This window comes from Hemicordylus capensis, chromosome 3 (assembly GCF_027244095.1).
Source record: "Hemicordylus capensis ecotype Gifberg chromosome 3, rHemCap1.1.pri, whole genome shotgun sequence".
Classification (NCBI taxonomy): Eukaryota; Metazoa; Chordata; class Lepidosauria; order Squamata; family Cordylidae; genus Hemicordylus; species Hemicordylus capensis.
Window position 1 is genome coordinate 343,916,341 of NC_069659.1, and position 19,878 is coordinate 343,936,218.

General features: G+C 45.0%; 1 protein-coding gene across 5 annotated transcripts in view; it reads right to left on the reverse strand.

The window, feature by feature from the left end:
• The window catches only part of PEX5L (peroxisomal biogenesis factor 5 like), a 263,400-nt gene extending 249,011 nt beyond the window's left edge, over positions 1 to 14,389 (reverse strand). For 4 of the 5 annotated variants that reach the window (XR_008320196.1, XM_053312291.1, XM_053312290.1 and 1 more), the window contains exons 1-2: positions 14,244 to 14,389; positions 13,764 to 13,885 (exon numbers count right to left, since the gene is read on the reverse strand). Coding sequence is in view for 3 of the 5 variants with exons in the window: in XM_053312291.1 (XP_053168266.1) it covers positions 13,764 to 13,784 (21 nt within the window). In the remaining 2 variants the exon portion in view is untranslated. Of the gene's footprint in view, positions 1 to 13,763; positions 13,886 to 14,243 lie in introns of those variants that run through there. The other variant, XM_053312294.1, reaches the window with a different exon arrangement.
• Between the last annotated feature and the right edge of the window lie 5,489 nt (positions 14,390 to 19,878).

A 19,878-nucleotide genomic window follows, 5' to 3' on the forward strand; every position in this document is an offset into this window, starting at 1 on the left:
TTGTTTCCAGGTCCAATTCAAGGTGCTGGTTTTGACCTTTAAAGCCCTAAACAGTTTGGGCCCGGGATACCTGAGGGACCACCTGCTTCCAAGGGTTGCTGCCTGCTTGACAAGGTCATCTGAGGGGGCTCTGCTCTGGGTGCCAACAATGAGTGAGGCTCGGTTGTCATGCACACGGGACAGGGCCTTCTCTGTTGCTGCCCCCAGACTCTGGAATGCTCTCCCAGTGGCTATTCGCTCCTTGGTCTCCATCACAGCTTTTAGAAAAAGTGTAAAATCTTGGCTTTTTGCCCAGGCATTTATTTGATTCTCTGCTGCTGCTCTTTATAGTTTTTATTGCTTTTATGATTTTGTTTTAAATTTTTTAATCAGATTTGTTTGATTTTTCCCCCCACTTAATATTTTAATTGTGTCTTTTTTTGCCATCTTGTGTTAATTTTTTTTGCTGTAAACCGCCTTGAGATAGCTTTAATGAAAGGCGGTATATAAATTTAACAATTAGATAGATAGATAGATAGATAGATAGATAGATAGATAGATAGATAGAGTGGTTTCACAATCCAGGCACCATCACCAGAAAGACCCTACTCTAAGGCATTTCCAGATGCACTTCTGAGAAAAGTGGGACCCAGAGCAGAGATTCCTTCGAAGATCACAGTCTGCTAGTAGGTGCATATGGGAAAAGGCAATCTTTACGATAAAGTTAAAGTGGTGCCATCAAGTCAGTGTTAAACTCCTGACAACCACAGAGCCCTGTTTTCTTTGGTAGAATATAGGAGGGGTTTACCATTGCCATCTCCCATGCAGTATGAGATGATGCCTTTCAGCATCTTCCTATCTCGTTGCTGCCTGATATAGGTGTTTCCCATAGTCTAGGAAACATACCAGCAGGGATTCGAACCGGCAGCCTCTTGCTCCCTAGGCAAGTTACTTCTCCGCTGCACCATACCCGAGTTTTAAACTGTGTAGGGGTTTAAGAGGCAATGACCAGCACTTGGAATTGAGCCCAGATGGAGAGCCAATACAGATGACAGAGAATACGTTCGATCTCTATAATGGGCTCCTGACAATAGTCTAGCTGCTGCATTCAGGTTTAGCTGCAGCTTCAAATGCTTTTCAAGGGCAGACATAAAGAGAGAGAGTTACAGTAATCAGTAATGTCAACTGATTTCACTGGCTTTGTGAGGTTCTTGTTGGTGACCTTAGGCAGTGTGGCTAGGCGGAATACAAACCCATTTCAGGCAAAAAGGCAACTGAACTTCACTACCGGAAGAGCCATCAGTAGTTCCAAGCATCCTGGGGGGGATCTTTCGTCACTTTGTGGATGGTCCTGAAGAACAGATTAAGCCAGGGGTTCTCAAACTTGGGTCACCAGGAATTGCTGGACTACATCACCTTGCCAACCCCAACCACAATGGCCTTGGCTGACCAGGCAGAAACTACAGCTCACTTCCTCCCCAGTCAACACAATGCATTGTTGGACAGGGTGACTTGGGGTCATTCCACTTGCTGCTTCACTCTACAATGACTCCCACAGAAACCAAAAGGAGCTCTAGGGGAGAAGGCATGTGTCTTCAGAGGTCAAATTCTCCCCATTCAAAGATCCTTTCAGCAGCAAAGGACAGGAGGGCCCACTTCTCACAACCAAAAGGCTCTGAGATTTAGGCTCCAGGGATACACACCCTCTGGTACACGTCCTTGAAGCCCAATTCCGTCCTCCAGATCCTTTAAATAGTGGACATGAGCTGTATCCCCCTTTACTGCCAAAAACAACATTGCAGATCACCATAAAAGGGTCATGGTGGAGAGGAGGAGGAAGGCCCTCCAGTACCCACCAGGAACACGAAGCAGCAGTGCTCACACCTTTTAAAGTGCTTCTAAACATTATGGACCAGAAGGGATCATTTGCCATGGGTAGGCCATTTTCAGGGCCGTTGCCACGGCAACTGTAATATTCCCAGCCTAAGCTGTAGCTGGTCAGTGGAAGCTGTTGAGACAGATGTTGGTGCCATTTCCGAAGCTGTCGGAGGGCTAACCCTAGTGCCAGATGTCCTCTTGTACATAAACCAGAAGGCAGATGGCAAGCACTCAGTGATTAAAGGCAGGGTCCAAAATGCCAGAGGAGGCTGCTCTAGGCCAGGAATGAACTCCAGTGCTCATCGGAGGGCCTTCCTGATGCTCCCCCAACGTGACAGGCTGCATAACGCGACTTCCACCTATAAAAGAGATCTTGACTGTGTCTTCCAGTAACAAGAGTTACAGATCATGCTTTTAAAGTTTCCTTTAACCTCCTGGTTTATTATTAGCTGGCAGAGCACAAAGTTCAGTCAATCATAAGGACTGATGTAACACTCTCCTGGGGGACATCATCAGTTTTCCTTCCAGCTCAGAGGCACTTGATGGCAGCCTTGGGACTCTGGCCAGATCAGAGCCAACCTTTCTTGACTCCTGGCAATTGTAAGGTAAATGTGGAGGCCAGTTTCTACGATGTAAAGAAGTACCAGAGGAATTTAAGGGCTGTTGGTCAAGCTGCCTGCCTGGTGTGTATCTCACAACATCTCATAGTGGCCGACATCCTAACAAATTAAGGACAACAGTTCCATGAAATATGCCAGTGCGGCAGACATGATCAATTAACTCGCCATAGGGCAGTGGTTCCCAACCCGGGTTCCTCCAAACGTTGATGAACTACAACTCCTATCGTCCCCTGCCAACACTGTTACCCCTGCTAACTTGGCAAAGAGGCACCTTTTAACGTGGTGATTCTCTTTATTTAGCAGGGGAGAGTAACTGGCCCTATCCACCCCCAGCACAGTACCTCCAGTGACTGTTGCTCGTGTCTATCTTATGTTTCTTTTTAGATTGTGAGCCCTTTGGGGACAGGGAGCCATCTTATTTATTATTTCTCTGTGTAAACCACCCTGAGCCATTTTTGGAAGGGTGGTATAGAAATCAAATAAATAAGTAAATAAATAAGTAAATAAATAATCCCTAGCTACAATTTATTGTGGCTGGGGATGCTGGGAGTTGTAGTTCAGAAACTTCTAGAGAAACCCGGGATACCTGAGGAACCGCCTGCTCGCTTGACTGAGGGTTGCTGCCCGCTTGACGACATCATCCGAGGGGGCTCTACTCCAGGCGCTGACAATGAGGGAGGCTCGGTTGTCGTGCACATGGGACAGGGCCTTCTCTGTTGCTGCCCCCAGACTCTGGAATGCTCTCCCGGTGGCTATTCACTCCTCTGTCTCCATGACAGCTTTTAGAAAGCATGTTGAATCGTGGCTTTTTACCCAGGCGTTTATATGAATGTCTCTGCTGCTGCTCTTTGTACTCTGTATTGCTTTTATGCTTGTGTTTAAATTTTTAATCAGATTTGTTTTATATTTTTAGTTTAATATTTTAATTGTGTCTTTTTTACAATGTTTTTAAATTTTGCTGTAAACTGCCTTGGGATTGTTTTAATGAAAGGCAGTATATAAACAATAAATAAATAAACCCGGGTTGGGAACTCTTGGCATAGGCACTGGGTTGCGCGGGGAGTGCAAATTTCAAAAACCCACCTCTAATGAGTATTTTATATACTTACGTATATGCTGTTTTAAACGTTTTTTACTCTGTTTTTTAGAGAAGGTATGTTTTTCATCCTCTCGAGGTATATTCCTTATGCATTTTAGTTTTATGTGTCCATCGTTCTCACCTCTCGGTAATCTGAATCTTCTGTTTTGTAGTGTTTTTATTGCGTAATGTTTTATAATGACCACTTTATCTTTCTGCATTCTATTATATTTCTTCTGATGTTTTCTTGAATCTCATGCCATTCATATTCTATCATGTGTTTTGTCATATGTTATACTGCAACCCCCCAAAGAAGTGGTTATTCCCCAAAATGCGTAAGGACTTGTTTTTCATCAATAAAGTTTTGCACTGCTTGTTTTGGCATCTTCAGCCCCAGAAGCCTTGAGATAAATAACCTCAGGGCAGTAGTACATATTCTGGTCACCTCCAGACTTGACTACTGCAATGCGCGCTATGTGGGGCTGCCTTTGTACATAATCCAGAAACTGCAGTTGGTACAGAATGCGGCAGCCAGGTTGGTCTCTGGGTCATCTTGAAGAGACCATATTACTCCTATATTAAAAGTACTACACTAGCTACCAATAAGTTTCCGGGCGAAATACAAGGTGCTGGTTATAACCTATAAAGCCCTAAACAGCTTAGGCTCAGGGTATTTAAGATAACATCTTTTTCGCTATAAGCCTCATCGCCCTCTGAGATCATCCAAAGAGGTTTGCCTGTAGTTGCCACCAGTTCATCTGGTGGCCACATAGGCACTAGGTTAGCCCTTCTACAGCTCCGGAAATGGCTCCAACATCTGTCCCAAGAGCTTCCACTGACCAGCCACAGCTTCGACTGGAGCACATATTACAGTTGCCATGGCAACAGCCATGAAAAAGGCCTACCCATGGCAAATGATCCTTCCTGGTCTGCAATATTTAAAAGCAACTTTAAATGGTGTGGACATGACCTTGCACAATGGATTCAGGCCTTCTCTGTTGCCACCCTGAGACTTGAATGCTCTCCCAGCTGAAAAAAGAGCCTCCCCATCTCTGACAACTTTTTAAAAGCCTTTGAAGGCACACATTATTCACCCAAGCTTGTTTTGCACATGTGGAAAATGCACGTGTTCTTATCTCTATAAGTCAAAACACTTTTAAAAGTAAAGAACAAACCTGGACCAATCTGAGAAGAGAGCTGGTCTTGTGGTAGCCAGCATGACTTGTAGTTTTACATTGTTTTAAGGTTATCATTTCTGTTTTAATGTGTTTTATGTTGCTGCAAACAGCCCAGAGATGGAAGTTTGAAGTGATGCACAAATATAATAAATGTCCCTGAGTTGTCCCTCAGGAACATATTTTTGGGTGATACATAAAAATTCCAGGTGACCGAGAGGTTATCAAAGTTCACACACACACGCCACCACAAATGGTGCTATTTTAGTCTAGAATTTGTCCACAGCACTGGTGCGGCTCAGAGACCACCAGTTCTTAGGGAGTCAGCCACACTCTCCAGCACTGGCTGGATACTTATGGGGAGTTTGCAGCTAATGAAAGAACTCTTCATGTCATGGGCAGAGTTGATAAAGTCCACATGGGATTAAAACCCATGTAAAAAAATTTACCTAATGCAAAATGTGGAAGGGCCTGCTCAGGCCAAACTCTCAATGAAGCTATTCCCACGATCAGTAGAAACCAGGCTGAGGGAACCTGGCCCACTTTCTACTGATTGTCAGGACCACCAGGCTCGCAGGCGAGTCCGGTGGTTCCAAGGCGGCTAGCCTGCCTAATTCCCACTCCCCTTAAATGAGGTTAATGGAGCTGCCACGACGACACACAAGTAGAACCCTGACCAGGAAGCCAGCTTCCCAGCCTTTGGGGTCCCGCCGGAATACCCCACATGCTTGTGTGGGGCATCCTGGAACTTGAAGGGGCCAGACAGTCCCCAATCCCCGCAGCCTCCACCAGCTCCGTGATGGAGCCAACAGTCGTGTGGGTGGCCGATCCAGCCACCCAGGGCTTGGAGGCTGCTCGTCTCACTGATCGTGAGAAGAGCTTCAGTGAATTTGAGAGCAGTACTATCAACATTTTTTGGGTGGGTGGTACACAGCCCTAATGACTGATTCTTAGTAAAATTGCCCAAAGCTATTTACAAAAATCTAAACAAAGTCAGTTTGTCTGCCAAAAGACAGATTTGGAGATGACAGCTAGCATGCTACCCCCAAAGCAAAAAGGAAACAAAGCAGGCACACTAACAGGTTTGACAAAACTCTTCATCAAGTAGTACAGAAAGCAGAACCTTAGATAAACAGATCAGTCATCGTTATGAGCAAGATGTCATCCTACTGCCTTTGGATTACCAAACTACATGCAGCCAAGCGGTAGGGCTCCAACAAATCCATGCTGCTTTGAATTTTTGAATCCCAATTTTTGATTGTGTGGTAGGAGGAAAACCTGGGTCCAAGGTGCGCTTAGGTAATTTTGGAGCCTGGACCTAAAGGCCTTTGAAGCCATCCCCCACCCCCTGTTGGAGGCCCCCCTCCTGCTGCAAGTTAAGCATCACCCCCCTACACACACACACACACACACACACACACACACACACACACACACACCATGACAAACGCAGTATTTTTAACTCAATTCAATTCAATCTTTATTACAGTCATAGACCAGCACAGGTTATCAAACAGTAATACTATACAATAAATGCTATATAAAAGGGGGAAAATGTTACAGTATTACGGAGAATAAGATTGATATAGCAGATAAGGCTGAGAAGGGAGGAATCTAAAAATTACGAAATGTTTAAAATATGGGGTATCTTTATGCAAATATGCAGTGGCAGAAACATTTCAGCATACAACTGAACATGTTACCATCCCACATTTTTCTTTCCTCACTCCTCCCCCTATCTCTAAAGCATCCGGCACAGGTCATAAACACACTTAGCTGTCCAGCACAGTGCAGGCCAGCAGTGACCACACCACTCGGGACAACCTAAAGAGGATTTGAGGGACCCCAGAGGGTGTGGGGTCTCTGGACTTCAGCCCTGAAGTCCAGGGATAAGAGCGCCACCGACCTGGGTAGAAACGATTGTGCAGAAGCAAGATAGGAGGAAAAGCTACCCAGATTTTCCTCCTACCTTGCTCGCGCACAACCGAAAATTGAGAGCACACGCAGCTTCCAAACCCGAATAGAACAGTTTTTGATTGTGTGAATTACCTCCTTGTCTTCTTTAAAACTTAAAAGTAGCTACAGGGAAAGGAGCACATTGGCTCAATGAAGCAGCACTGGGGGAAAGGAAGCATTTAACCCTTTCCTCCCATACCATTTCCCTTGTTCAAAATTCTCCCCACTTAAGCTTCTAATAGCTTTAACGAAGGGAGGGGGAAGATAATCGCAGGGGAATTAACAGCAGTCGAGTGGGGAGAGCAATTTCAATATAGAAAATGGCATTGCGAGAAGGTTTAGTGCCGCTGTCCCGAGTAAGTTTGGGGGAGCCACAGCGGCTGCTTTTCCACTTAAAAAAAAAAAGTTGAGAATCCTGATCACAGATCAGGTATAATTCAGTCCTAAAGTACCTGAGCCGCCCCCCCCCTTTTTTTTTTAAAAAGGACTTGTTTTACACATGTGGAAAATGCATGTGTTCTTATCTCTATAAGTCAAAACACTTTTAAAAGTAAAGAACTAATCTGGACCAATCTGGGAAGAGAGCTGGTCTTGTGGTAGCAAGCATGATTTGTCTCCTTAGGCTAAGCAGGGTCTGCCCTGGTTGCATATGAAAGGGAGACTAGAAGTGTTTGCACTGTAAGATATTCCCCTTAGGAGATGGAACCACTCTGGGAAGAGCATCTAGATTCCAAGTTCCTTCCCTGGCATCTCCAAGATAGGGCTGAGAGAGATTCCTGCCCGCAACTTCAGAGAAGCCACTACCAGTCTGTGTAGAAAATACTGAGATAGGTAGACCAATGGTCTGACTCAGTATATGGAAGCTTCCTATGTTGACCAATACATGTTAACTCAGGAATGCCCCAATGAGTTCAACAGGGATTCCTCCCAGGTATGTGTACATATGTTTTCTGCCTACCTCTTTTTATTCCAGCAGTATGGTTTTCCTGCAGATTTAAGGATCTTGGGAACTTAGATCATAATTAACGTGCTCAACTCATTTAATTTAATTTATTTATTTATTTAGACTGATTAATTTATATACCACCCAACTCCAAACGCTCCAGGCAGTTCACAAAAATAAGCACAACAAAAACAAAGACAGACAAACTGTTAAAACAATATAAAACATTCACTGATTACAAAAACCCTGGCTAAAAAAATGTGTCATTTAAAGGCTGGTAAAGATGTTAAATCATGAACGTCTATAGGGAGCACATTTCATAGCCCAGGAGTGACTACAGAGAAGGCCCGTTCCCAAGTCACTGCCAGACGAGCTGGCAGAGATCCAGAGATTGACCTCTCTCAATTACCTTAATGTGCGGTGGGGATCATGCAGAAGGTGGTGTTCTCCCAGGTAACCCGGTCCTAAGCCGTTTAGGGCTTTAAAGGTAATGACCAGCACTTTGTGTTTTGCCTGGAAACCTATTGGCAGCCAATTCAATTGTTTTAAGGTAAGGTAAAGTGTGCCGTCAAGTCGATTTTGACTCCTGCACTCACAGAGCCCTGTGGTTTTCTTTGGTAGAACACAGGAGGGGTTTACCATTGCCGCCTCCCGCACAGTATGCGATGATGCCTTTCAGCATCTTCCTATATCGCTGCTGCCTGATATAGTCCCAATGGGGATTTGAACTGGCAACCTTCTGCTTGTTAGTCAAGCATTGCCCGACTGCGACAAAGGTGACTCAATTGTTTTAGAACAAGCATATTGGGTACCTACGTCTTGTTTGGATTCAGTTTCAATTTATTATCCCTCATCCAGTCCATTACTGCCTATAGGCAGGCATTTAGAGAGGTTGTGCCATTTCTTTATGCTGATGTCATGGAGAAATAGATTTGGGTGTCATCAGCTTATTGATAACACCCTGCTCCAAACCTCCTGATTATCTCACCCAGCGGTTTCATGTAGATGTTAAAAAGCACTGGAGAGAGGATGGAGCCCTGAGGCTTATGAGTTTCCTTATGGGAATTCTGCCTATAAAATAGCATGTAGCATTCTTTCTCAGAAGTTTTAGGCATCTTTTCACAGCTTTCCACAAGAAAAAAATCATTATGCTTCCATCCTTACCAGACCAGTCAAGCCAACGCAAGTTCCTTTAATCCAAATGATTTCAACAGGACTAACAACATAGGGCAACATAGGGTTAGAAACATACCAGTGAGCTATCTACTCAGCTCACAGATATAACATTTCTACCTAAAATATCCCAGAGTCTTCCCTGCCTTTCTTGAAACCATCCACAACATTTCTGAGCACCTTATTCTGCTGCAAAATTGCATTTGGAGACAAACACTCCTCGTAATTGTAAACCACACTGAAATGCTTTTAATTAATGTAATTAATTAATCCCCGGTTCACAGCTGTTTTAGTCCACAACAGATTTTTAAGAGGAGCCCTATTTAAAGGGAGCAAAATATCCTTTTTGATATCCAAAAGAGTCAACGTATACCCTCTTCTTCCTTAAGACCAAATATACTGGCCTGCATCCAAAAACACCACCTGGCAATTGCATGCTTAGTGGAACTTCAGACTTTTTCCAAACAAGAAAAAAACCCAGAGATGTGCGTTTGGGGAGGTATACAAATATGATCAGTTGACTGAGCGAGTGATAAATAAATACGTACATACAAAGTAACTTTTAAAACTACATGACAGTAGAATTGGAATGAACATTTCTCCAAAGTGAAATTTCAGGATTCCTGAGGATTTCAGGGTTCCTTTAAAGCAGGGGTACCAAATATGGGTCCCAGGCATTGTTGGACCCAACAAAGACCAAAGGCCATTATGGCTGGGGATGATGGGAGTTGTGGTCCAATGACACACCATGGGCATCATCAGGGGGTGGCCCATGGTGCACGGACTCCCCAAAGAATTGCTCCCAGAGCCCTAAATATCATCAGCCATCTCCCTCATCCTGACCTCTTCCAGAAAGGAAGTGAAGCAGTGAAGGCACCTGCACAGAGCATGGGAGAGAGCTTCTAGCCCCACCTAGCTGCTTCTACCTTCATAAGAGCTGTGGGCCCTGCTAACTGAGCAAAGAGGCACCTTTTTAAAGTGGTGGATCTCTTATATTAAGCAGGGGGAGATAGAGCCACTAGCTCTATCCAACCCCAGCACAGCATCCGTCCAGCATGGCTGTTGCTGGCATCTGCCTTAGGTTTCTTTTTCTATTGTGAGCCCTTTGGGGACAGGGGACCATCTTATTGACATATTATATTATTTATTTTTCTGTGTAAACCACTTTGAGAACTTTGGTTGAAGAGTGGTATATAAATATTTGTAACAACAACAATTAAAAAATAATAATTTGGGGGCCAAGTTTGAGAACCTCTGCCCAGAGGTGAAATGGAAACCTGAATTTCAGGGTTCCTCCCAAGGAGAAACATCAGAGAATTTCTTCACAGTGGCTGACAACCTGAGTAAGAAAGCACTTGGATAATAAGCAAAAGTCATGCTAGCCAAAGAATATTACATTGTTCTTCTAAAGGGGGGGGGGAACCCATCTTTGTGCCATTGCACAATTGTGCTAAAGTTCTATTTGAAACAAATGAGCTGTGCCACAGTTGCGCATTGCTGCACAAGCGCAAGCATGTTTGTGGTAGCGCAACATTAGTATGGAATGCAAGTTCTGGACTTACTGCAAGCAGCTAGTGCCATCGCTTTCTGCGAGCATGATGTCCTTCCACAAGCCCTTTGTTAGTCTGGATGACAGTTAGTTTCTCCACAACCCTGAATTCCTAACCAATTCTTTTTAATTATTTAGATTTTACTTTTTTGTAGTTAGAATGGCTCACATACATTGCAGGGTCAGGTGCACAGTAACGCTGTTGTATGGGTCAGAAAACACCACTGACACAGTTGTGCAAGGATCCTCTTGCACAACAGCCAAAAATGGTTGTAGTCACACAACCGCATGGGTGCCCACCTAATGCTATGCTGTACGTGGGCTAATAATTATGAAGAACTGACAGAATCTCCCCCTCCTAACTGACCCACCCGGCCCCTCCCGTCTGTATCTATACACCAGTATATATATACACACACACACACACACACACACACACACACACACAAAGCAGAGACACAGCATGGGGGTCTCTGTTGCTCAAAATTGAACCCTCTAAGAAACAGTGCTTCTCTTCCATCTTTCCTCATAGGATTTCTTTTTCCCTTCTAAACCTTTTCTCATCATCTCTCTGAATCCCTTCCAGATTGTCAATGTCCTCCCTGAACTGTGGTACACAGAATGGAAGATAGTACTCCAAAGAAAGTTTGATAGAAATGGATCTGAATTCAACTGCACTGGACAGTACATGAAAGAGTTCATTCTGGTAGAATGAAATGGAATTATACATGTTTGGAGCTGCATATTCCGTTGTTATCTGAACTTGGATCAATATCTGAAAACAGCCAACAGGAAGAAAATACTAAAAAAAAAACAACCCTTAGTTTAAAAGGAAGAACTCCTAGCAAACCTCCTCAAAATTATAGATGTCCTAATACCTGAATAGTATCAAACCATGGAGTAAATATCATTATAGATGAATTATAGTTTTGCATTCCAGAGCAGGGCAGCTATGTTAGTCTCTTGCAAAAGAGACAACAAAGGGTTTCTTTTTGCACCTTAAAGACTAATTGAAGTTATGGAAGCACAAGTTTTTGGAGACCAATTAAATGGGCTTAATTCTCAAAAACATATTCTTCCATACATTTGAAGGTGCCACAAGATTTTCTGTTGTTTTTACAGTATTTATCTCACTAAAAATGAAGACTACAAAATATAGGGTATTCCCCCCCTTCTCTGAATACTTCATATTTGGGCAAAAACGGGGGGGATTATGACTATGGTTCTAAGCATATTTGCTTAGAATTAAATTCTACTGAAATCCTTATTTCTATATAAATGTGCTAATGATCACTTCCCATCATTTGACTAAATGCATGTTCTTAACATGATCTTATAGGTATTACAGGAAACAAGTGGCCCTTTGAATCCAGCAAACTTTTTCAAATAATTTAGTGACAAATGTGTTTACAGACTCTTCTACCTACCAAAAAGCCTGTGAGATTTAAGAAGTACAGTATTTTAGGATCTGAACAGCTGATGCTTCTCAACTACCAGAAACATCAAGGCAATTGCCAGATTGCCACATCTAGATGCACATCTTTCAAAAGAAAGCAACTTGTACTCTCTCCCTTGCTGAAATGGACAGGCATATTAATATTAATATTTATTAATGCAATGTGAATATATATGCTGGAATTTAGTTTATAACAGAACTCACACTATGCTGAAACAGAGTTTACAGATACACAAAACACAAGATACTGAACCCAAACTAATAACTTAAGTTAAGCTAAACTCCTTATTCCTGCTGAAATCAACAGGAGAAAATTAACTTGCAAGCCTGATCCTATGCAGATTTACTCGGAAGTTAGTCTCACTGAATATAATCAAATTTACTGGCTGATATCCAGACTAAATTACTCAGTAGTACTTCTCAGAAGTCACTCTAAAGGACTACTTGATTTCAACAGGACTTCCATTGAGTAATTTATTCAGAATGCCAGCCACCACATATACATGTACATAAGACTGCAGCCATAAAGCCACAAACTTCTGCTTAATTGGTTTGTGGATCAGTCTAATTATTAAAGAGATATATGCATGTGTACCCTGCAATTCATAACATAATATCAATGGGCTGTTACTAAAGCTTAAGTGCATTTTAACCTCATTCAAGCCATTAAATGCTATCAAACGTCCTTGTTCTCTTCACTATAATTTTGGTTTGTTTGTTTAACAGGCCATTTCCCCCCTCTTTGGAATTACTGAGCCACAAATTTGACTAAGTACAGCACCAATGCAATCACCCACAAGGAGTTCTAATGGCATCTAGTTTTAGCAAGCCAGAAGTGCTGAGTCAGGATGCCCATTTAACTTTCATGTGTCATGTTACATATCCACTCCTGTAGTTGACATTGACGTGAATTCGGTGAGGACTGATCCACAGTCCTTGAATAACTCAGAACCACAGAAAACTGCAGGGTGCAGGTGTGTGAGATGCTTTTCTGTGTACATACATCCCTGCTATGCACACACACTATGCATACCATTCTCAATCCACACTGTAGCTGACAAAAATGTTTTGGGGAGAGGGAGATAAGGAATTATGGGGAGTGGGAGAGCCATAAACAAGCCCTTCTTTGTGACTGCACATGAAAGCAAGGAAGGAATCTCCCTGAAATGTTAGCGGTTCCTCCCAAAATAATACCTGTTTTCTTTAAAGGAGAGGAACCACGTGAAGAAGGAAGCGAGGGAGTCAAGGTGAAAGTCATCATTACTAGTGTATCAAGGGAAACGGCGATGCTCCCTTTACAGGGCTACAGCACTGGATCGATGGCAGCAGGAGGCTGCGATTCTATCCAGGAATATTGAAGATCTGCGTTCCAAATACCCAAACCCTGACAAAGTCATCGGGGTGGATTTTTCTAAAATAAACTGGGCCGGAGTTACCATCGTGGAGAGGAGAAAGAAGAGGCTGAAGAGAGCAGCAAAAGGCAGCTGCCAAGCAGAGGTCGTACCCAGGTGCGCTTTCGCGGGCGCACCAAAAAAAAGCACCTCCGGCTCTAAAGAGGAGAAGCTGATCTCAGGCAGGGCCGAGGGGGCTGGAGCTTTTGCGGGAGCCCTTCCGCAGCTCTTGCAAAGCCGGTTTCTGTTTGCCCTTCAGCTGACATACATGCAGAGAGAGGCGTTCAAGACCGGGCAGGAGAGAGACGAGAGTGCGATCCGGCTCCCAAACGCTTCCTGCGCCTGATGTCCTAAGACACCGATCCGGCGAAGAAGTCCCCGGGTCAACGAACGTGCACACACACAACGCACCCGCCCACCCCGAAACTTAGTTGCAAAGTTGACACAGCCCTCTCTGCGACCTCCCGCCATCCCCGATGCACCTGTTGCACAGGGCAAAGTCAACAGTCCCCCACCCACCCCTCCCCAGAGAAACTTCCAAGGCTTGCTCGATGCTCTCACTCACCTGCATGTGTCCCTGGTACATTCTGCTTCGCCTGCTTCAGGTCCCCCCGAGGCCGACAGGTTGTAGCCGCAGGGGGGGGGGGTGCGCGGCGGCGTCCTTCTCCTTCCCCGCTACTATGCAAACTGCAACGAAAGGTTTAACACATCAGACTGGGATGCAACGCGCGGAGTTAGCGCCGGCAAGCTTGCAGCGTCTGTTGCTCGCAGGAGAACACCTCCTGCCCGCTCGCTCGCTCGCTCCCCCCTCCCTCCCGAGTCCGGCTGCTGGCGGGGAGGTCTCGCTCGCTCTGGCCGCGGAGTGCGCAAAGGTGCGAGGCGCCGTCCCTCTCCGGCGGCGGTCTCCAAGAGCAAGCAAGCAGGCGCGCGAGAGGAAAGCGAGCTGGGTTTGCTACTGCCGCCGCCGCCGCTGCTGTTTTGCAATGCAAAGCCGGGGAAGGGCAAGGGCTGCATGCAAACTCCCGGCGCCGCCTGCTGCCCTTGCCTTTAGAACTCTGCCGCCCGCTTTTTCAGGCGAACTCTGTTGGGCTTCCTGCTGGGCTCCTTCATTTCTCTGCCTCTCCAAGGCGAGCCCTCTTCCTCCTCCCTCCTGCTGCCGCCGCGCTGGACAGAGCCCGAGGAGCCCGCCTCTCTTCCTCCCTCCTCTCCCTCCCTCCCTCCGCAAGGGGCGGGGGGGGGGGAAGCGCGCCATCCGGGGATCGTTCGAAAGACCAGCACGCGCTCGCTCGGCCGCTGCCTGATTGCATCGCACGAAGCGCTCAAGGACCAGCGGGCATCCATCTGGCACAGAACAAGGGGAGTAGGGGACAAGGGAGGCGGCGGCTGCTTCTGCTCTCTGTCTTCGGGCTGCGGCCCGGCCGGGGGCCTTCCTGGGAGGGACTGCAACTGGGAGAGCCGCCAGCAAAGGCTAAGCGGAGCGCAGCCGCTTCCGCTGCACGAGGCTTCCCGTGAGCGCAAACGGCTGACATTGGAGCCGGCTGGGCTTCAGACAACCAGACAACGCCTCTTCAGTTCGGGGCTCAGCGGGGTGGTTATCTATCACTATCACCTTAAAAATAGTAATTAAAAAGCTGGCCTTTCGGGCTGGTTGCCTCTGACCATGTGCAGAGTGCCGGCCCTCCCAAGAAGTCTTGAACGGATATCGCATATCAAACCACCTGGCTCTATGTTATTCTGCCGGCCCGGCAGCAGTTCTCCACGGCTCCAGAGAGGGATCGTTTGCATCAGCCTCACTGGAGATTGAAGGAAACCTGAGACTTTCTGCAATCTGCATGCAAAGCAGGCGCTTTGCTGCTGAACTCCGGCCCCTCTCCCTTTAAAGGACACAAGGGCAAAGTGTCGCTGAGCACGTGCAGAGTGACTGGAAAGGGAATTATTCTTGGGAAGGAAGAAATCCTTCCTTGCTTGCCCAAAGGCTGTGCTGTAGTTCCTGGTGTTCTGTGCCTATGTCATTTCATTATATTTTATATTATTAGAAGTGTTTATATCTCATCCCTCGAGCGCAGTGCTGCTCGGGGGCAGAACACTCAAGAGCAGCTGCCTGCCTAGGATGGTCGCGGATCCATGGCTGCTTGGCGGCTGCTTCACAGGTGGCCTGGGATGAGAGGGGGGAGGGAAGGAGGCTGGCAGGTCCACCAGCAAGCATAGTGACAGAGAGATTGAAGCACATGTGCATGCAATCTCTCCCAAAGGGAGTCTGCACAAGAGAGCCAGTCTGACTCTTATTAGGACGTAGAGCTCTGTGTGGCAGCACAGCACATATCCTTTGTGGTGCACCTCTTTTTACATTGTGGTGCACCCACCTGCTGGACAGCACATTCTTGTGCACTAAAGGTAAAGTGTGCCATCAAGTCGATTTCAACTCCTAGAGCCCACAGAACCTTGTGGTTTTCCTTGGTAGGATACAGGAGGGGTTTACCATTGCCTCCTCCCTCACAATATGAGATGCATCTTCCTATATTGTTGGCTGCTGCCCGATATAGTACTGGCGGGGATTTGAACCAGCAACCTTCTGCTTGTTAGTCAAGCATTTCCCCACTGTGCCACTTAAGGTGGTCAATACCTGCTATCTGGGCAAGAAGGCATCTTTTAAAGTGGTGACTCTCTCATATATCACGGGGGTGGCGTCCACTGTCCCTATTCAGCCCAACATAGCATGTGGGCTGTTGCTGGTGTCTCCTTCATCTTCCTTTGTAGATTGTAAGCCATTTCAGGACAGGGAATCATTTTCTCAATCTGTTTGCCATGTGAAGTGATTTGATAACTTCTTTATGTTGAAAAGTTGATATTAATATCAAGAATAATGGCTGACAGGATGAGGGAAATTATTCAAAGTAGTCCCATTGAAAGTAGAAAGACACAGTAGGTAACGCAGAACTTGTCCTTTTAATTTCAATGGGAGTACTTTGAGTAATTTTCCTTATGTCAGCCTATAATTATAATAGCAACAGTGCCGCAGAATTTTTGAGTTCCTTTGAACTCTAAAATTCTGTGGAGCTGTTGCTGTTAGAATGTCCCTTTGGAGGTCTTCTAATCCAGCCTGCTGCACAGTGAAGGAATCTGCGACAACATCCCTGGCAGATGGAGGACGACAGGTATATCAATGGCTTCGGTCTGGTGGCTAGAGGCCACCTTCAGCCTCAGAGGCAAGAAGCCTCTAAATACCAGCCAGGCGAGCAACAGCAGGAGAGAGGGCATGCCCTCAGTTCTTGCCTGTGGGCTTCCCAGAGGCATCAGGTGGGCCACTGTGTGAAACAGGATGCTGGACTAGATAGGCCTTGGGCCTGATCCAGCAGGGATGTTCTTATGTCTGATTTGAAAATCTCTAGCACAGAATCATAAGATTTAGAATTGGAAGTGACCTTGAAGGATCCCAATAAAGAAACAACTAGAATTGTTTCTAGCTCTTCATCTTCCAATAATGGCATCTGGCCAAGACATTAAAATTCTACTTTGGGTACCAGTTGCAGGGGAGTTACAGCAGGAGAGAGGGCATGCCCTTAACTCCTGTCTGTGGCTTCCAGCGGCATCTAGTGGGCCACTGTGTGAAACAGGATGCTGGACTAGATGGGCCTTCTTGGGCCTGATCCAGCAGGGCTGTTCTTATATTCTTATGACAGTAAAATGCAGGCCAGGTGACAACCTTACAAAAAGAGAAGGTTTGGCCCTATCCAACCCCAGCACAGCATCCTTCCTATGGCTGCTGTTGGTGTCTACTTTGTGGTTTGTTTTGTTTTTAGACTCTGAGCCCTTTAGGGACAGGGAACCATCTCATTCATTCATTCTATGTAAACTGCTTTGGGAACTTTTGTTGAAAAGTGGTATATTAGTAGTAGTAGTAGTAGTAGTAGTAGAAGAAGAAGAAGAAGAAGAAGGTAAAGGCTTATCCAAGTGCCCTTGGCCTTGCATTATGCATGACTGACATCAACCAGCACATGGGCTGTGCAGATGGCTTTCTCCAAAACTCCTTTGTTCTTCCAGTTAGAAATAAAAATACCTGTCATTTCCAGGAACTTGGTTTCCATCTTTATTTTTTGGCCCTGCTTCTTTGTTTTCAGCAGCTGTTTGACACAATAGAAATTAAACAGGTTAAGCTTTCTCCATGGCTGGACAGGCTGCTATAAGAGGCAGTGCCTGTCCAGTCATGGAGAAAGGCAAAAGCACAAGAACAGGCTGGCGGGGGGGGGGAGGCAATTCCCAAGGCAACTCCTGAATTCTAGAGCAGCAAACTCAAGGGCTGGAGAGCTGGTCTTGTGGTAACAAGCATGAATTGTCTTCTTTGTTAAGCAGGGTCTGCTTTGGTTGCATATGAGCACTGTTTGATGTAAGATATTCTACATAGAGGATGGGGCTGCTCTAGGAAGACCACCTGCCTACTTGTATGCAGAAGGTTCCAAGCTCCCTTCCCTTCCTGGCAGCACCTCCAATATAGGGCTAAGAAAGACTCCTGCCTGCAGCCTTGTAGAAGCTGCTGCCAATCTGTGAGGACAATACTGAGCTAGATGGACCAATGGTCTGACTTGGTATATGGCAGCTTCCTATGTTCCTATGTACCCCACCTGGAGGCTTTTCAGACAGCAAGCTTTACCGCGGGTTTACTGTGAGGGATACTCTGATGCAAAAAGAGGATTTTTTTTTTTAACCCCGGACATAAATTGAGCTAGGTTCCAATATGGAGGGAGGAATCCAAATCATATGTGAAGTGCTCTCTGAAATATCACATAGACTTTGGGGTAAATCTGGCCAATATGTGGATGCACACCCACCCTCCCAAAGTAAAGTCGTCATCTGAAAAAGGTCCTGGAATACTGATCAGTGTTCCCTCTAACAGGTTGACTACAGCTCTCAGAATCCCCAGCTACAATGGCCTTTGCTTGGGGATTCTGAGAGTTTGTTTGTTTGTTTAACATATTTTTATACCGCCCAAAACTTACGTCTCAAGTTGGTCAACAACTTCTGGGAATCCCTGTTAGAGGGAACACTGGTGGCATCGGTGACTGTTGATGCCCATCACCACACATAATGCTAATGCTTCAGACTTCACCCACCCATCTGTGTCCATCTAAGTTTCTCTGGCTCAGAGTAGACATTTCAAGACACCATCATTCTAACAATGTTTAAATGATTCTGGGAAGGAAAAGCCCTCCTTTTTGTCATGATTTTGAACATGCTGCTTAAAGGCGTAGAAGGCAACTTAAGGGAGATTTTTTGTTTTAATTTAGGGACATTATTAATTATAGGAATAACAAGAATAATGGTTTCCATGGATACATTATGCAGCAAAATTGCCAGTGACTTCCAGACCTCAACAATATACAGGTGAAACTCGGAAAATTAGAATATCGTGCAAAAGTCCATTAATTTCAGTAATGCAATTTTAAAGGTGAAACTGATATATGAGACAGACGCATTACATGCAAAGTGAGATAAATCAAGCCTTAATTTGTTATAATTGTGATGATCATGGCGTACAGCTCATGAAAACCCCAAATCCACAATCTCAGAAAATTAGAATATTACATGGAACCAAGAAGACAAGGATTGAAGAATAGAACAATATTGGACCTCTGAAAAGTATAAGCATGCATATGTATTCAGTACTTGGTTTGGGCCCCTTTTGCAGCAATTACTGCTTCAATGCGGCGTGGCATGGATGCTATCAGCCTGTGGCATTGATGAGGTATTATGGAAGACCAGGATGCTTCATTAGCAGCCTTCAGCAATTCTGCATTGTTTGGTCTCATGTCTCTCAACCTTCTCTTGGCAATGCCCCATAGATTCTCTATGGGGTCAGGTCAGGCGAGTTTGCTGGCCAATCAAGCACAGTACACTGTATACTTTTCAGAGGTCCGATATTGTTCTATTCTTCAATCCTTGTCTTCCTGGTTCCATGTAATATTCTAATTTTCTGAGATTGTGGATTTGGGGTTTTCATGAGCTGTACGCCATGATCATCACAATTATAACAAATTAAGGCTTGACTTATCTCGCTTTGCATGTAATGCGTCTGTTTCATATATCAGTTTCACCTTTTAATTTGCATTACTGAAATTAATGGACTTTTGCACGATATTCTAATTTTCCAAGTTTCACCTGTAGTCATATTTTATATATTTAATAGAATGTGCTGCTGATGTCCTTATAGCCTTAGGCCAAACGCCCACTGTATTAGTTTCTACAAATTGTCCATACTTTGTTTATTCTCAATAAATCTTAACTTTGTAGTTGTGATATTAACCACTATGGGTAGCTATTTTGCTGTGGAACAAAGCAGAACATCAAATATTGTCTGGTTTTTATTTTATTTTTAAAATTGTATTGCATTATTAAATTATTGCTCAATAATTAAATTATATTAAATATTAAATAAATGTATCTAGTACAGTGAAACTTTGACATAAGTTTCATAAGGCTTGATCAATGTCATCATAACATAGGGTCACTATCATAAGAACAGCCCTGCTGGATCAGGCCCAAGGTCCATCTAGTCCAGCATCCTGTTTCACACAGTGGCCGACCAGATGCCTCTGAAAAGCCTACAGACAAGAGGTGAGGGCACACCATCTCTCTTGCTGTTGCTCCCCCCTGCAACTCGTATTTAGAAGCATCTTGCCTCTCAA